General features: G+C 40.9%; 1 protein-coding gene across 3 annotated transcripts in view; it reads left to right on the top strand.

Moving 5' to 3' along the window:
• Nucleotides 1-17,695, top strand: part of SEC24D (SEC24 homolog D, COPII coat complex component) — a 47,329-nt gene that overhangs the window by 1,647 nt on the left and 27,987 nt on the right. Inside the window, exons 1-8 of one of the 3 annotated variants that reach the window (XM_017825104.1) lie at nucleotides 235-298; nucleotides 3,325-3,507; nucleotides 4,362-4,488; nucleotides 5,220-5,368; nucleotides 6,906-7,169; nucleotides 7,949-8,070; nucleotides 10,063-10,174; nucleotides 11,525-11,652. In XM_017825104.1, the coding sequence (XP_017680593.1) occupies nucleotides 3,369-3,507; nucleotides 4,362-4,488; nucleotides 5,220-5,368; nucleotides 6,906-7,169; nucleotides 7,949-8,070; nucleotides 10,063-10,174; nucleotides 11,525-11,652 (1,041 nt within the window). In that variant the 5' untranslated portion in view covers nucleotides 235-298; nucleotides 3,325-3,368. Of the gene's footprint in view, nucleotides 1-234; nucleotides 299-378; nucleotides 482-3,324; nucleotides 3,508-4,361; nucleotides 4,489-5,219; nucleotides 5,369-6,905; nucleotides 7,170-7,948; nucleotides 8,071-10,062; nucleotides 10,175-11,524; nucleotides 11,653-17,695 lie in introns of those variants that run through there. The other 2 variants (XM_017825106.1, XM_017825105.1) reach the window with 2 other exon arrangements.

Below are 17,695 nucleotides of genomic sequence, written 5' to 3'. Positions count from 1 at the left end.
GATCTCAGAAGTCTTTTCCGACCTAACTGATGCTGTGGTTCTGTTTTTAATGCACTTATGAGGAGAAGTATCGTGTTTGTAGGACACCCCTGTGTTTACAGCAGACTGCCGCCCCTCTGTCGCTGAGGCAAACGCGGATCCTCGGTGACAGCCCCACGCCTGCCCTCCGCCCCCGGCGGTGAGGGCACAGCCCGGCCGCGGGCGCGGCCTCGCCGCCCGCACTGCGCAGGCGCCGCCCGCGCGGGGCCGGCTCAGACGTGGCACTCGGGCTCGTGAGGGAGCGGGCGCGCGGCCCCAGGTAACGGTCCCAACGGGCACCGCCGGCTGAGGGGCCGCGGGGCGGGCGGGGGCAGCGCGGGGGCTCCGGCCGCCCTCCGGCCGCCCTCCCTCCCTCCCTCAGCACCGGGGAACCGCGGCGCTGCTCGCACCCGCGCCGAGCCCGCGGCGGCGGGACGCGGCCCCGGGCGGGCACAGGTCACAGGTACAGCCGCGGGACGCGGGGCGGGCGGTGGGACCGGCCGCGGAGCCAGACCTGTTGCGAGCTTACGGCGGCTGAAACCGCGCAGTTCGTGGAGATAGAAATGTTACATGCACGGGAAAAATACAGAAATCCTTTGCAGGCTTTGCACTGAGTGGAGAAAACTTCAGCTTTTGCTTTCATGGCTTAGCTCAAAATGTGGTACTGAAAAGAAACCCTCAAACCAATATATGTATTTTAATTGCGTTCTGTATGTGTGTGTGTGTGTGTGCGCGTGTAGATAAATGTGCACACCCCCAAATATTGTTTGCCAGACTGAGATTGCAGCGTGCCCTGGGAAGGGACAGCCCCTCTTCCTACATGATGTGTTACTGAGCACAGTGTCTCCGAAGAAATACAAAGTTAATAGTTCTTCTTCAGTGAGCCAAGGACGCCAGCCTCTGGTTTTGATTCTCTTGTCCTACATTCAGAGACAGAGTTTTACATCTTTACTCACATATATACAGCAATCCTCCGAAAAAGATGACGACCTACTCTGTAATAGCGGTAAATTAAATTCTGGAGTTGTTCCTCAGTGTTAGTGTTGTTCCCCAGGCTATAGGGTGTAAGGCAAACTAATGTTGACAGAGACAGGGAGGAAAAAAGTTTTCCTGTCCTTCAGCATAGAGATGCTTGTAGTGAATAAACCTAGGGGAAGATCTGGGTTTAGCAGATCCGCTCATCTCATGCAGTTTCCGGAGTGAATCTGTATGTCTGTTGTTAGAACCTGATCACTAAACCCTTAGGTGATTTTTCTGTTGATATTTTGGGTGGTGCCTCCAAACTTTTCTTGGTGTGTTGGTTAATATGCCTGTCTTGAGATTAAATATGCTCAGTGTTAAATAGATTCTGGAACTGTGATCGATAAACTTGCATTATTTTGCTTGTGGTTACAGTTCCTGTCTCAATCAGCACGACCTCTGTGTTTATGCTGTCTGTGGGAAGTTTGACGTGGCAAGTTTTTTTTTTTTTTGTGTGTGTGTGTGAGAGTGAGTAAGCTGTGGAGGAAGTCATTTCCCCTGGATGCTCTTGCAGCTTAAGGTGTTGGCTGTTGCAGCTGCCTCAAAGTGAAGGTCTCTTCCTTTATATAGATATAAAATATATATGTATATATGTCTGTGCCAGTGTGTAGGTAATTTAGTGCTGATTTAGTATCTTTTGGAGCAACTAAAGCTCTCACTGCCACGTCTTTTCTGATGGAGGCAGAGGAGTGAAGAAAGTACAGCTGGCAGCACCAAGTCTCTCATTAAACATTTCTTCTCCTCGTGTTTACCTCATTAACTAATAAGCAGTAGAAAAGTCCCTAAGATTAACTACTTGAAGGAGTTTAATACTGCAGCTGAGAAATCTTACAGCTCATTGAGGAGTGTGGTTTAGAGGGTTGCACAGGCAGGGTGTGAGAAGGGCTGGGCCCTGTACACAGCTCAGGGTGGTTTCTTGTCTGACGTGGAAGATCAGTAAAACTGTTGGGTTTTTTTCCTTCAGAAATAGGTGTTTAATTTGAGAAGCCTAGAGATAGGTTTTCTGATAGGAATAGCTTTTCTATACTGACATGTACCAGTGCAGCATGAATTTATGTGAGTCATCTTGAGGAGCCTTTGTGTGTGCTTCTGGAGCACAATTCCTGATTTATTTTCATCCAGTTTGTGTATTTAAAGATGACTCCATGGCTTGAGCTTAAGAATGTGCGGTGTAGGTGGTTGGGGAAGCTATTTCAAAGGAACATTTAACACCTAAAATGATAGTTTATATTGTATACCTTTAGTTCTTTGGGGATGCCTGACCTATGTGCTTGGGGCTCTACGGGAGTAGTAAATGCTCACTCAGGGTTTGGATCCTCAGGACTTTCCTCAAAGTTTTCTAAAATTTTATTCTAAGCTCTTTAACAAAATCTGACTACAAGAAGCAAATTATGTGACTTGTGAATGCTCTCATCGTTAGAAAACTTTTTCTGAATTGCTTTTTGTCAAATTCCGGGTTTTTTTGGTTGTTTCATTTTCTTTAACAACAGAATCAAGATGTGAAAGTTTAGGGACAAGATGCCTGATAACAGCAAGGACAACACAGAATGCTGTTGAGGCCATGCTGCCCTCAGAGAGCAGCTTCTCACTTGTGGAAGACCTTGTGCTGAATTTTGTCACACTGTGCAATTCTGCAGTAAAAATGCTGCTCAGGCTTGGCCCACTAATGCAGAAAACAACTGGAAATAGGATCTCTCTCTCTCCTATATTTTATTGTCTCTTTCTCCAGCATAAAAGCAAGGAATCTTCCCTCACTTGCTTGGAATGGGGTTTGTGTAAAAGGTTTGATGGAAAGCTGGTACCTTGTTCCACATCTCTGCTAAAGAAAGGCATGCTAGGACAGGAGAAGAGTTTGCTAGGGGAGTTTTATACCCCAGTCACTCTGCCTTTCCTGATATTTCAGTGTTCATTGGGATGGCTGGTATCTGGGAAGCAGGATTCACAGTGTATTTTCCAGGTGTAGTTAAGTCAAGGTTTTCCTGGTAAAGAGAGCAATTTGGGACTTTCCTTTGAGTGTTTTTGCCACCTGCATTTCCGTTACGTAGTTTTTCTCTCCATGGGCCTGGGAGAGGTGAATCCCATTCAGAAAAAATTTGTTTAAATTCATGCAGTATGTGGTAGTGCTGAGGAAACCTAGCAAGCAAACAAACTCACTGTTTGTCCTTGACTTCAGGTCCTTTTTTGCCTTCAAAAGCCTTTTATCTTTTTTTTGGAAAATACAGTTCACAGCCTTTAAAATGCACAGAGAGTGATGAATAGTAGCAGGTGTCACTTTCTCTTTTGCAGATCCTTAAGGAAGACCTGATAATTGGAATGAGAATATTGCCATCATGAGTCAACAAGGTTATGTTGCAGCTCCTCCATATTCCCAATCCCAACCAGGAATAGGAGGTTTTGGATCACCTAATTCTTCACTTCATTATGGACATTATGGGGACCCGAACTCTTCATACTCAGCACCTCAACCAAGTATGATTTTGGCTTAAAATTTCTATTGAGAGTCTACTTTTCTGTGGTGATGTTTTCCATCTTTTTTTCTTACCTTTCTAAGTTTTACACTGCTACTGCAACAGGAAACAGAATAAAAGAAGTTTTACCCAGTTTCTCTGAAACTTTTTACTAAAGACAGCAGGAGTTGTGTTACTTTAATCAAAAGCTGAATATAGTCAGAATTCTGCTAGAACTACTTCTGGTAATTGGCATATTAGAATATTTGGGAAAAATACCAGTTTTGGTATTTTTTTATGTTAGAGTAATTTAAAGGGAAATAATTCAAGGGATACAAGTTGAAATATTGTTTATTCAGCACTGCTGTCTGCATAAATTACAGTTTCTTCACTGTCAATGTAGTAGGTCTGAATTCAGAACCATTTTCAGTATAGGCTTGGAGGCTTGTTTTGTTTTTGTTCTTAAAGGTTGTTCCAAGTTTTCTCCTTACCTTGGTCTCCAAAATCAAAGGGACCTCTTGATTCTACTTAGAAATATAACTGGGGGACAGGGAATGATGAGTATCCCAAACTGTCTGTTCATTGCTTCTTTCTTACTGTCCCTCTTGGGTTCTTTTGCTGGAAAGGTGCAAACTGCTATTTGTTTCCTTTGTACTGTCTGTTAGTTTTTCATACCTGCTTATACAACTGACCAGAAATCTGTGCTTTCTTGGGGAATCACAGAATGACTGAGGTTGGAAGGGGTCTCTGCTCCAGCCCCTCTGCTCAAGCTGGAGCTGGTATTCTTATTGCTAAAACAGGGCTGTACACTGTTATTTCTTGGCCATCTTGTGCTTTCTTACAGAGTTTTACATGAAAGTGCTTGATCTTTTTCAGGTGTGTCAAAATCAGCTGTGCCTTTTGGATCCTCGGCTCCTGTTGGGCCTCCACCACCTGGTGCCCATCAGTTAAGCCAGACCAATTTCCAGAATGGGCCTGGGACACCAGGGCAGCAGCCACACAGGTGACCTGAAAGAATTGATATGTGAGAGCTGAGCTGTTTGACCTCTCTTGCCTGTCTGGGAAGGGAATGGGGAAACCCCTCAGTTTTACAAGGGGTCGTAGGAAAATCAGTGTTAATCTTCTCTGGGACATAGCCTGAGATCTTGTTTTACCAGAGTGAAATAGTGTGGTAGGAAATAGCTTCATAAGCCACATGTGTGTTTCTGCTTTCTTTTCTTTAGTTATTTTTCTTGCATTCCATATCTGATAATCATGAAGCAGTTTTTCCCTACCTGCATCTTCTTTTTTCCTCTACTACAGAGAACTCCTCAACAGTTTCTCACTTCCTTTTCTTCTCTTTACAGATTTTTCTCCTAATCTTCTTCACACATCCCTGGTAGGGAATGTTCCTTTATAAGCTTGGAAAGGGGATGGAGTGCTGTAATATGTTCAGAAGCTTGTGTTTCTTAATCTTAAGGCTTATAGTTATTACCACTCTCACTTTGCCATGGCGTTTGTTTCTAACAATTCAAACAAACATGTACTACCTTTTTTACTTAAATGAGTGTGCAGTCTCTGTGCTTCACGTGCTTCGTATGTTTTAAGACTAGTGAGCAGAATGTGGGCAAACTCTCTTAAGGCTTTGTCCTAATTAATTGTTTTGGCACTGCCCTTGAGAAGGTATGAAATCTTCTAGAGTTATGATTGGTTGATGTAATTTTTTTGCATAACTGCACTAATTTTTCTCTTTAGGTTTCAAGGCCCTCCACCTCCAGGCAACACAGGAGCTTCCTATCCTCCCTACAGTCCTCAGTCACAACCAGCCTTCCCAAATGCCGCACCTGCCTCATCTACAGCACAACTTGCTGACCAGCTCAACAGCATGCAGATAAATAACTATGGTAATGGTTTTGTCTCCTCTGAGTGACTTTTTCTCAGTTAAAGCATTAAGACTATGATAATTAGAAAGCTACAGAACTTCTGTGTAAACAGAAAATGAAATCTTTGGCCACTATGATTTGTTTAAGCCCTTAGAATTCTTTTTATCTAATCCAATTCCAAAACCAGTATTATTGGGTTAATTCTGAATTGGTGTTTGATGAACCTTCTGTAAAAGTTGGCCATCCCATCAGTCATTTCTCAAGTTACTTAGTGAACCTGTCAGGAACAGCCAAGGCATGAGCAATAATATGCAGACAGGGTTTAATTTTCCTCACCTTTTTACAGTTTCTCTCTGTTTTGAAACTCTTTTATTCTTTTTTGTATAAATATTTTAATTTTTCATCTAAATTTATCTGCATTTATTTTGATGTTATAACATCTCAAACCTAGGCCATGAAGTAAAGATGTGATCATGTGATGCTTCCATGTAAATTACTTCCCACCACTAATTTTGATATGTATGTAAATGCTGTAAAAGATATAATACATAAAACAATTAGGTAAAATATAATGTTCTCATGTTATGTGTTGGAAGGCTGAGATACCCTTTAGACCACTGAAGACAAATTCTATACAACTTTGCCTCTCTGTTGGGTTTTGTTCTTGTGACTTTTCCACAGCTGTAAGACTGAGTTGATGTAACTTTACTGAGTGAGAAATTCAAAGCTTGAAATCTACTGGAGTGATATTTTTGTACCAGCTGAAAACCTGAGCTTGTGTTTTGCATGTGAAGTCTTGTTTGCAATTGTGTCTGACAGAAGATGCATTTTAGTGCTTGTGTATTAACACACTGGTCCTTTTGATTCAAACCTAATTTTGGTTATTTTTTAGCTTTCTTTAAAATTATTTTGCCTTAGGTCTTTGTGAGAAATTTGACTAAAAAATGTAGGTTTTGTAAAGTAGTGAGTATTTACAGATAGTAAGTCTCAAAACCCTCCGATTTCCAGGGTTCTCTTAATTTTAATTGGAATCTGGATCCTATAAACAGCAAGCTATTCCTCACCAGTGTGTACAAAATAATTCCCACGTTTCATCTTTTAGCATCAAATGGATTTATTTTCCATCAGACTTGTCATGGTGAAGTACAAATAGCGGACTAACAAAAACATGCCACATAAGAGAAATTGATTATTAAACAAAAAGAATGTTGTTTCACATTCTGAAATTAAATATTTCAAAAGCAAAGGCTGATCTATGCGTATTCTAATCAAGAATTGTCAGTCTGGCTTTCCTCTCTCTTTCCTCATCCCTCCCAGCTGCAGGGTTCTATTGAAAATAGAGCCAAAAGGAAAAAATTGAATGTCTGAATCAGTTCAGACATACTGCGAGGTCAGATTTGTAATGTGAACAGACATGCAGAGTCCCCATGGTGCAGCACTGTCAGTATGGGATACAAGATTGTCTCTGTTAAAAGTGTATTGAGGAAAGCCAGAGCCCCTTCCACCCAGAGTTGGGAGGCTATCATTTGACACTCATCTGACATAGTTTCTCGCTCAGGTCCTGGCACCACTCCGAGCCCTGGGCATCCGGCATCTTTCCAGAGTCCACGACTCCCACCACCACCAACCCAGCAGCAAATGGTTCTGCCACCTGGGCCACAGGTTCCTCCTCCACCAACCAGTAGTGTCAATGGCCTTTGTGCTCAGCAGTCATTGCCTCCCATGGCCAGACAAGGTGGGATCCCTGGACCTGTCCCTCCAAATCCTAACCTGCAACAGCTCCCAGGACAACCTCCAGGGCCTGGATATCATCCTCAGCAAGGTAGGGAAGGATGTTTGTTATGTAATTGAAAACAAAGCATGAATAGAGAATCTCTGATGGAACTGTGTCCATTCGCTGCTGAATATTCAGCTGATTGGAAAAACAAAAATTTCCTTTTTGTAGAAAGGTAAAGATTTGCATTGTTAGTCAGTACATCTGAGACAGGCTCTGCTTTTGCTCAAACGTTTAGCACTCTCTTGAGACTTAAGAAAAAAAAAGGAGATTAATTTGTATCAGAAGGAGAATTACTTCATTAGTAATTGGTAAAGGCCCATAGTACAGAAAGGAGTTTCTCCTACACCCTATGAAGGTATAGGCTGCTCTCTGTCTTACAGTAGTGTCATAAGCAGCCTTCAGAAATGGTTTACTGTGGCAACAGTGAATTGTAACTGAATACAACTATTTCACCTGATATAGGTGAGTGAAACAGTTATTTTAACAACTAAAAAGCTGGCTAACTAGACCAGCTTGCATTGACTGATGTTAGGGGAGAGATTCTCACTGATGTAATGGCCTGGGTTGAGTAGCTGTGGTCATCTCTGCTGACTGTCCTACTTAATGTATACCTGAACACTTTGGGGCCAGAGTTGTCACATGTAGTCTTATTCTTACCTTTAAAACACAAACTGCATAAGCCAAAGGAATCCCTGTCTTGTCCTTGCTGAAAACAGAAGGGAAGGAGAAATTCAGTAAGAATTAATTTTATGGCAGAAATTGATGTTAAAAGTTGATAATGGAACTTAAATACTTTAAATAAATTGTCATTTGTAACTCTGCAGCAAACTATGGTCCTCAGATGGCAGGATCTCAGCTGTCTTATCCTGGTGCTTTTCCTGGAGGTCCAGGACAGCTCTCAGGCCCACAGCAGAAGAAACTTGATCCTAACTCTATTCCAAGCCCAGTAAGTAATGTGGCATTAATTTTTTATAAAAGTCACTTTCTGCTGCCTTTAAGATAAGGGAATGGTAGTGCTAACATTGTGTTCATTGTAGCTGGTGGCAGTTTTTGTAACATAAAATTGTGCTTGCATGGCTTGGTTCACGAGATATGCTCTAGTGTTTGCAGTTTCCTATTTATGCAGTTTTGTACTCTGTGCTGTCAGTTTGGGATAAATTAGTGCATAAAGTTAGTTTGATTCCTGAAGTTGCTTTGTAAGTTTATCTAGCATGGGACATACTCATGACTCCAGATACTTTACTAGGAGCTCTCAACAGGATTCTTAGTGTGGCAGTGAACAGTACAGAAGGATTACTTGAATTCACTGCAGGAATCTTCCACTTTCTGCTGAGGCAGGTTTGCTGCACAGGAAAAACATTCTTGCAAAAGCCTGACCCTGTCTAGTAGGGAACAGTCTTGCTTTGTCCTTCTAGAAAAGATTTGTTTTATCCTGTGATGGTTTTGATGTAAACCCCCCAGAATTTTGGAAAAAACACTTTGTAATCCCTTAGGGGTTAATGTAACACCTGCAGTTGCCTCTGTTAAAGGCAATTTTCAAGTTAAGTATAACTGAAAACCATGGTGTAAAAAAACCCCTAAAGTGAGTGTCTGTATAAATAACAAATGCCCTCAAGTCAGTCATTCCTGGTGTTTCAGTGTGGTGCTTTTTACATTGGAAGGATAAAATGGTCTTGTCTAAGTTAAAAAAAAAAGGGGGCAGGGGGAGAAGGAGGTCTGGCATGAAAACATGGGCTGATGTCTTGTTTCAATTCTGCACGTAGCATAAACAGCCTTGACTATGACAACCATGTTAAAATAGGTTAAAAGGGTTGGTTAAGCAGCACAAAGAGGATCGAAATGACATGTTTAAAAGAAACACGATCTGGGTCAAGGTCTGTAAAGGGCAAAAAGCTAATTCAGAATGAGGAATGAGTGTGACCATGTGTATTTCTGTTGTTATATTTACATTATATAATTACAGAAGTGTTGCCAGATAGATTTACTTCTTATCTGTAGCCATTGTTGATTTATATTTCTCTTACATATGTTAGAGGTTGATATGTGCTCTGACAACATTTATGAAAACTAGCATCTGGGCTTTGTCAACAGTTATTTCCAAGAACAATGATATATTTAGGTCAGTTAGCTGCAGAATACTGTGGTACACTGATCCTTTGCAGAGCTAAGTCTGAAAGTGGTTTGCTTTCTTCAGCCTGTGGACCTTTTTAGAGCAGAACCTTTTTCCTTCATATGCAGGAGTTAGCTATAAGTATACATGCCAAGGAAGGCAGGGAAAAGTAATTAAGCAGAAGATCTAGTAAGCTCTCTGAAGAATGCCTTGTATATTTAAATTGCAATACACAAACTTTATTGGGGGAAAAAAAAGTTACAGGCCCCAGACTGTTTTCAGTGTGTTAGGAAATACCTCTTGGACATTGATCAATAGACTCTATGCAAGTAATTTTGGTTTTTTCTCTGTTTGCTTTCCAACAGAGGCTTCTGAACTTCCCTAGCTATTATTAGAAGTTCATGTGCAGTGTAAAGATGCCATTCCATGAGATACTGGCAGCAGTGGCACAGCCAGTTTCAGAAATTCCGTCTCGTTCCTCTTGCCTCTCACAGCTGTTTGGATGCACTCTAAACAAGGTTGTGAGGGAAGAGGAGGAATAATGGTATCATCCTTGGGATCTGATTTCTGATGTGGAACAAAATACAGCTTTTTATAACTTTGATTATATCCTGAAAAGTATCAGAGTGAGGGACTGTGCAGAAGTAAGAGAGAAAGGAATTTGGGCAGTAAAACCAGCTGCGTTGAGAATTTCATGACATGATATGATAAATGCTCTAAACTAGGCTTCAGCCAGAGTGTCACTTGGTGTAGATGTTAGCCTGTTTGTGAATGCAGCTGAATGCATGGCTCACCTTTCTCATACTCTTCTTGCTTCTTATTCATCAGATCCAAGTAATTGAAAGTGATAAAGCTGCCAGGGGAGGGCAGGTCTATGCTACAAACACCAGAGGACAGGTTCCTCCTCTCGTCACCACTGACTGCGTAATCCAAGACCAAGGTAACTGCCCTTGCTGATTTGGGAGTCTTTCTAGATGAAATCAAATGCAATTAAAAAAACAAACAAAAAAAGACTAGATTTTCAAATTTCTCATCTGAAAACCATGTTCCTTACTCTAAATTGGACATGAAATTGGAGACTTCCTTGAAATAAAAGAAAAAGGGGGAAGGAGGGAAGTAGGAGTTGAATTCTTACACCTTACACCTCCTCTACCTTTCCTGGCCTTTAAAGTAATCTGAATAGTTGAGACAACTTTTCTTTTTAACTTAAAATTTTCCAAGATGTTACATTTCAAGCTGAAAATCCTTTTTGGATTCTTCTGAAGTTGTAAAAGATGGACACTGGAAGAAGCAGTGAGCCTAGACTCTAGCACTGTTATGTTTTAAGATAACAAATTTTAGGAAGTTCTCTTCCAGGCAACAGGGGCCTTGAAGTGTGCAAGCTGTCTAGTTGACTTACATTGGCCAAAGGAAAAATTTATCTGCCTTTGTCTCTGCCTAGAGCCTGGAAGTACAATCTTCCACGTGCTGCTCTTGACAGCAGACTTGGTGTTTTAATACAGGTTAAACTGATGGTACTACTCAGCCCAGCAGTAATTTATCAGTGCTGGGATAAATGTGTAAAATGTACAAACACATCAAAATTTTTTTGGCATTATCTGAGAATGGGATAATGCAGTTCTGATGATCCAGGAAATTCCTCTCAAGAAACTGAGCAGAGCTGCAGCTTGATAGTTCAAGAGGGAGCACGAGGAGGCTGATTTCTGAGCTCGTGTCTCCTTGCAGTGCTCGTCTGTAGTGCACAGCACAGTTTCTCACTGAGGGGCCTGGGCTAAGTGTGCTACTCAAAGTGGTGTGGTGACTTCAGCACACTGTATTTGGCAATATAAGTGAGCATGGGGATGTTAACACAGATACACTATTTGCTGAATCAGAGCTAGCTCATTAGAGCAGTCTTAACAGTAGGTATCAGTCTGCCTCCTTGCTTTATATACAGTGTTGATATGGGGGGATATCATCTATCCCCCCAATTATTTTTTTTTAAGATTGTAGATATGATAGGTTTCAAACTAATGTCTTTTATTGCAAATAATTGTGGGATTATTCTTGATATGTTTAAATGCCTGCTTTAAACTCAAACAGCAAGGAAAGATTTAACCAGAGGGAGGGACAATGGGCTGACCATAAAGAGGAGAGGTGGGCAGAAGCCTGCATGGGAGGGAGAAAAGCATGTATTTAATGTAACATGTGCACTTGTTGCTTGACGTTGTTGTTTCGATTTTTCTGCTTTGTGTTGGGGTGGGAGGGTTCCTTCTCCCAGCCTTTCACTGTGCTCTGTTGGGTGTTGCAGGCCACGCCAGCCCTCGTTATATCCGCTGTACCACCTACTGCTTCCCGCTGACTTCAGATATGGCCAAGCAGACCCGCATTCCCCTGGCAGCTGTCATCCAGCCTTTTGCTAATGTCCCACCAAATGAGGTAAGGGCTACCTGAATATCAGTCCTATATGGTTTTGAATCCTAAATATTGCTGACTTGTTCTTCTCTCATCAGGTTGGGGGTGAGAGGGTTTTACCTCAGACTGTGAATTGGTAAGACAGTAGAGAGATGGCAGAAGACTATGGGTCATGATGCAATTTGAAGGGATAAAAATCTTCATTTGGAGAAAGTACAGGAGTGATCAGTCTGTAACCTGAACCACACCTGTTTCCACAACTATCTTTAGTTTATGCCAGCTTTGTTAGTTGCTTGCTCTGCTGGAGCTCTGTAGGTGTGGGCAAAGACATTAGAAGATGAGTAGGACCTTCAACTGTATCAAATTATTTTTAAGTTGTGGAGAGTTGGATTCAAAGAATGACATTTTTCCATTGAGTTCTTTGCAAAATAATTTAATTGCAGAACAGAATTGCATTTTCTACTTGGATGAGCTGAGTCATATAAAGAAGATGAATGTAACCACCCATTTTTGGCACTCATTTGAAGGCACTAACCTCATCAGTTCTTTTCTTACATGACCATCTCTAATGGCCTTTGATATTCTAAACATACCCCTAGTTCTTCTGCAAAGTATTTCTGCAGGGTGGCAGTATTTGGGGATCTTAAGACAATTACCCAGGTTTGCTGGCACCCCCGAAGTGTTTTATCAATGCATTTCACTGCATCATCCGTGGGATCATCTTTCTTGTTCTTCAACTCCTGCCTCCTCTGTTGCACAGCTTCTGAACTCTGCAAGGTCTGCAGAATGCATTTCCTTTCCTGACTTACTTTCAGAGTGCTGTTTACTGGGAAAAAACCTGAGGGATTTCATGAAGCTGTAGTATGCGATTGCATCTTCAAAAACTCCTCACAGAAAGCATGCACAGAAAGGCCTAATTAAACTTGCTAAGACCTTCAGTGCTTGGTTTTGCAGTCTTTGATTTTTCTCTAACATCGTTTTATTACCTGTAAATTCTTAGTGATTTGGGTTTTTTTAAATATACGTCGGTAAAAGCAGGTGTTGTTCTTTATCAGGATGGATAACTTCCAATCCAACAGACCTCTGTAGTTTGAATTAGGAATATTATTTTAGCAGGGCAGTATGTAGTTATCTGCTCTGTGGTCCACAGGGAAATAGGATGTATTACTCACAGTATTGCAGATACAGAGTCTCACCATTTGTCTGCTAGACAGCAACTTTGGGTTTCATTCCAGTTCTGGAGGGGAATGTGCAGACTTGGCTTGTTGCCCTCTGCATTTTCTCCTAGATGAAACTCCTGCTGTTGCTTCTCCACCCCTTCACTTTATCAGCCAACCTTTACTCTTTACCACCCTTTATCCCAGTTTCTGTGCCCAGGTGGCACTTACCAAGTCCACTTTGGTGTTGGCTCTTCGTCTGTTCATCTTTCACTTGGAGTCTGCCTCTAGTCCTTTATGTCCCCCTCTCATGGCTCCCTTGTCTCTGCATTGTGTTTGGACAGGATGAACAATGAGCTTCTAAAATCTGACTCTCTTCTGCATACATAAATTTGCAGGATGTCCAAACACTTGTGCTTGGCCAAGTTCAGGGGGGTTTTCCTGGGGTTGGCAAAAAGATGTGCTGGGTGACCCACCCGTTCTGAAGTGTCAGTGCTCACAGGCTGTTGGAAAGGTCAGTGGGGCTCATTAATCTGTAAAGAGCAGTGTGTTTTTCCCTAGCTTTTTTCTTGGAGGAGGCTAAGAAAGCTCTGAAAAATGCCTCTCAAAATTGGCAAAAGCCCAGTGTGGAAAATTTTAGTCAGAACAATTATACTGGGTAAAGTTATAAGAACTAAGGAGATAGCGTTAGAGTAAGAAGCGCTGGGCAGCCGTAGCTGAGGCAGTTTTTCCAAGGCTTGCCTGTGCCCTTTGTCTTCACTGCTGCTGCCAAAATAAGATCTTGCTCTTAAGTTCTCCTAATAAAAATGGTCTTCCATATGGGATTTATGACTACTTTAATTCTGAAAAGCCACTTAATTTGAAAGAACTGGGCTTTTTATAGAGATAAAATACATTCAGGGGCTTACTCGTGTTTCTGAACTTCCTAGTATGGTGTGTCCTGCCTGAAACTAGTGACTGCAAGGCACAGAATGTTCTTTGTTTCAGAGTATCTGACCTGTCTTATGCATAGTACCTTTTAATAATGTCTACAGGTGATGCTCATCACATGTTACAGGGCTACAAAGTGGAAATCTGTCTGACTTCTTTATTTCTTGATAAACAGTGTATTGCACATAATCTTAAAATAATGTGGTTTTATCTTTTTTGTTGAGTAGTTTCCCTTTATTCATGTTGGTTGCAGCTTCAGCTGCAGATATGTCTTTTTTTCTGCTGTTTCTGACATACTCAATGTTGGGGTGAAATTCTCCCCCAGAGAATTTCAGTTCTGTTTCTTTTCAAAGAGGAGGAAGAAAAGCAATGGCTACAAGGGTTTAGTGGACCATGGGTGGGAAATGGCCACAAATGCTTTGTGCAGCTGCTGATATGGGTGGGAACAGCTGAGACACTGACCCATCTCACTTGAACTGTGAGGACTTGAGCAGGACTTCAGTAGACATAATCCATTATCATGCATATTACACACTGTGCCTTTCTGGGTTGCTAAAGCCATACTGAAAAAGCTATGAGCTAGTGGGGTCATTCAAGTGACAGATTTATGAGTGTTCTATAAATACAATTGATCATCACTTAGACATGAGGATGAATTGAAAGTAGCATATAAAATACATTTGAATTTTCAGTGGTCTGTTGCCATAGATTCATGTCTATATATATTTTATTTTTTCTTTATGCCATTACTGTACTAAAACAAAGAAGAAACCTTACCTTGTTCCCATTTCCCATGAGGACTGAGTTTTTGGCTTTGATGTATGTAGCATTTGTTGTGTAAATAATACCAAGAAAACTGCAGATCCATGCTATCCACTCCTATCCATACTTTGCTTGACACTGTGTAATCTGAACTGCAGCAAAAATTTAGAAAAAAAAAAGATAAATAGCTGAGTCTATTGACACTTGATAAAATGAGATATGTACATGAGGGGGAGAGCACAGCAGCATTTAGCATTTTCTTCTGTCAATTAGATACTGTTTATTTGATTCTGTTCAAATTTTACTCCGAAAAATCAACAGTGCTCCAGCTGATAGAGGCTGGAACACTTCCTGAAGTTTTGGAATTTATGACTGTAATGATTTTTATTTTTTTTTTTAATAAGCTGTCAATTGCATGCATAGTAACAGTAGTCAACTGGAAATTGAGCTCTGAGGATTTGCTTCCATTGCCTAAAAACACAGGGGGATGGACATAAAAGATCCTGGGAACTTTCAAATAGAAGTTTTAGGTCTAGTGGCTCATCAGTAGTTTCCTCAGAAATACACTTTCAGTTTGAAGGTCCAAGCTGGAAAAGGTAGTTTGGGATTTCAGCAAGTCCGAAAGGCAGATTTAAGCTCCTTAGTCACTGTGGGTTCTTTTCACCCTGTAATTAGGACATCGACCAAGTGGAATGTCTGCACACAGAGGCTGGTATCCTGTCTCCAAAAGTGGAGTGTGAATATTAGATACAAAGTGAGTTGGGGTTTGTTTGGTTTTTTTAAACTAAAACCTGAGAAAAAACTGTCAGGAGCTGAGAGATACACAAACTTTAGCAGGGACATCCAAAGAGATGTAGACCAGATATCTCCATTTTTATTAAAGAATGGGATACAAATTATCTCTGGGAGAAAATAAGAACAGCAAGTAAATTCATCATGGTGCTAGATGAGGATGTTAAATGAAAGATCTCATGCATGTTTTGGATAAGTGTAATGTTTCTGGGAAGAACCCCAAGACAGGAGGGTTTGCCCCTGCTGAGAGATAAAATAAATTCAAAATTTCAGAAATGTAGTGGAACAAAAAGATGAAGATGCTGTTGCTTTATACCCTGCTGAAAACTCTCCCGACAGCTGAGACCCGATGGAGTAATATCATGTCTGAGAAGTGTGACAGCATCTAGAAGTGTGGTGGATTTCTTAAAATGAGCTTCTTAAGTTGAGGGGACACAAGGCCAACATAAGTGAATGCAAGGGAAGACATAAAAATATACCTGTCCAAGTAGGCTGCAGTACCAACCTTCACATCAAGAGAGGAGAGGTCAACTCCACAAGTTGTGGTTGCGAGAGTAAGAAAGTTCTAATGCTGCTAAGATGCAGAATTGTAACCTGGTAACACTGCACAATGAAAACGTGATGGAAGAGCCAGCGTCAAAATTCAGATGTTAACTGAAGGAAAGGTCACAAATGAGGCTTTAATTCAGATATGTTTAATTACATGTGAGAGTGAATTTAAGACGTAAGTGGTGACCATGAATTGGAGATGGTTGTAGGGTTGTGTTTAGATCCCAAGAACAGGTAAGCTATCAACACTTGGCACATAGGCACTGAGCTTCAGAAGACAAAGTGAAAGGAATCAATTCAGGAAATCCCTCAAACTGGAAGTTAGAGGGGCAAAATCCATGGAGGGCATACAGAGTTTGCTGCAAAAAACCTGAGCCAATCTAGAAAATTCTAAACTAGTGAATATTACCCATGCACTATATATCATTGGAGACAAAGGCTGTTAAAACATTCGTGCCTTACCTCCCCTGCCCAGTGTCCTGACAGCACTAGACATTTCAGAATCTTATCTTTACCAAGTCCTTATTTATTATTTCTCAGCAATAACAGTCCATTTTCACTCTCCTGATTTGGATGATCTATGGAAAGTATTTGTTTGTTATAGATGGAGAATACACTATCATTGTTTGACAGAACTTATTTTTAGTCCACCAGTGCTTTAGCAACAGTCTATAAAAATAAACCAGCTCTCACAGTTATCATCATAGACCAAACCCTACATGAATTTGTTTTGGAGATGTATGAATGTTTCCAGAGTGTGAATAAACCGTGTGATCTTGATTTAACATTTAATACTACTTGCTAAAAAAAAGTTAGAAGAGTATTTCATGTTGTAAAATCAAATATAAACAACTCCAAATAATTATCTTTAGCTTGAAATATTTAAATATCTAAACTGCTGCCTTCTTTGCTCCTTACTAGTTTTGTGTCATCCTTCTCTGCCATGTTCTTTCCTATTTATTTGAATCTATTTTTTTAGAAATAGTTGTTGATGGTAATCTAATATTTCACTTTTCAGTTCATTAACTACTTCTCAGAAATGCTGTTGTTCCTGAGCTAAAAGCCGTTGAACCTTTTCAGAATAGTGGACTTTGATGAGGAGCAGTGCAGCTGAGCTGTTTGGAAAGCCCTGGTTTTCACAGGGGTGATAGTGTGGTTTCCTAGATAGAGTTGCACGGTTAGCAGCAGCTAAAAATTGTCTGAGGTGAATAACTAACATGTGATGCAATGTTATAAACGTCTTTTTTTCTTTCAGGAATAAAGTCAAGTGACTTGGTGAATTTTCTTTTAGATCCCCCATCTCCTTCTTTGGTTTTAACTAAGACATTCATACATTAAACAAATGTGAAGAGTTAGGGAAATCCCCACCTCCTGCAATCCACCTTGGGCTCGGTGGGACTGAGGTTCTGTTGTCCCTGTTCTGTAGCCAGTGAGAAGGATGAGCAGGCTGTAGCCTTAGTCTGAAGCACATGTTTATGTAGACACACACATTTATTAGCAGTTATGTGCAGTTATGGTTTGAGGAGAGTGAGAAATGCTTACAAAGTGATTCTGACTAAACATTTTACTGGTGGCTCCTTTCTATTAGGAACGTGTTAAAAAGCTCACACTGGAGAACAAATCCTTGAGGTGCTTGCTGATAACATCTACCCACCATAAAAAGCCATCATTGGAATTTTACCCTTTGATTTCTGACTTTTATTTGGTTATTTATTCACAGGAGGCCGTTATCCTGTATAACAGGAGAGCTTAGCTAATTTAAGGGTTTTTGATGAGGGATTCTATCAAAAGACTCTTTTTTCAAAAGGATTATATTATATCAGTTTGGTCATGCTTATTGCCATGATGGCCAACTCTTGACAGAGTTCAGTAGATCT

Source organism: Lepidothrix coronata, unplaced genomic scaffold (genome assembly GCF_001604755.1).
Source record: "Lepidothrix coronata isolate B3197 unplaced genomic scaffold, Lepidothrix_coronata-1.0 Scaffold116, whole genome shotgun sequence".
NCBI lineage: Eukaryota > Metazoa > Chordata > Aves > Passeriformes > Pipridae > Lepidothrix > Lepidothrix coronata.
The sequence above is the reverse complement of the archived record's forward strand: the minus strand, read 5'-3'. Positions and strand labels throughout refer to the sequence as shown.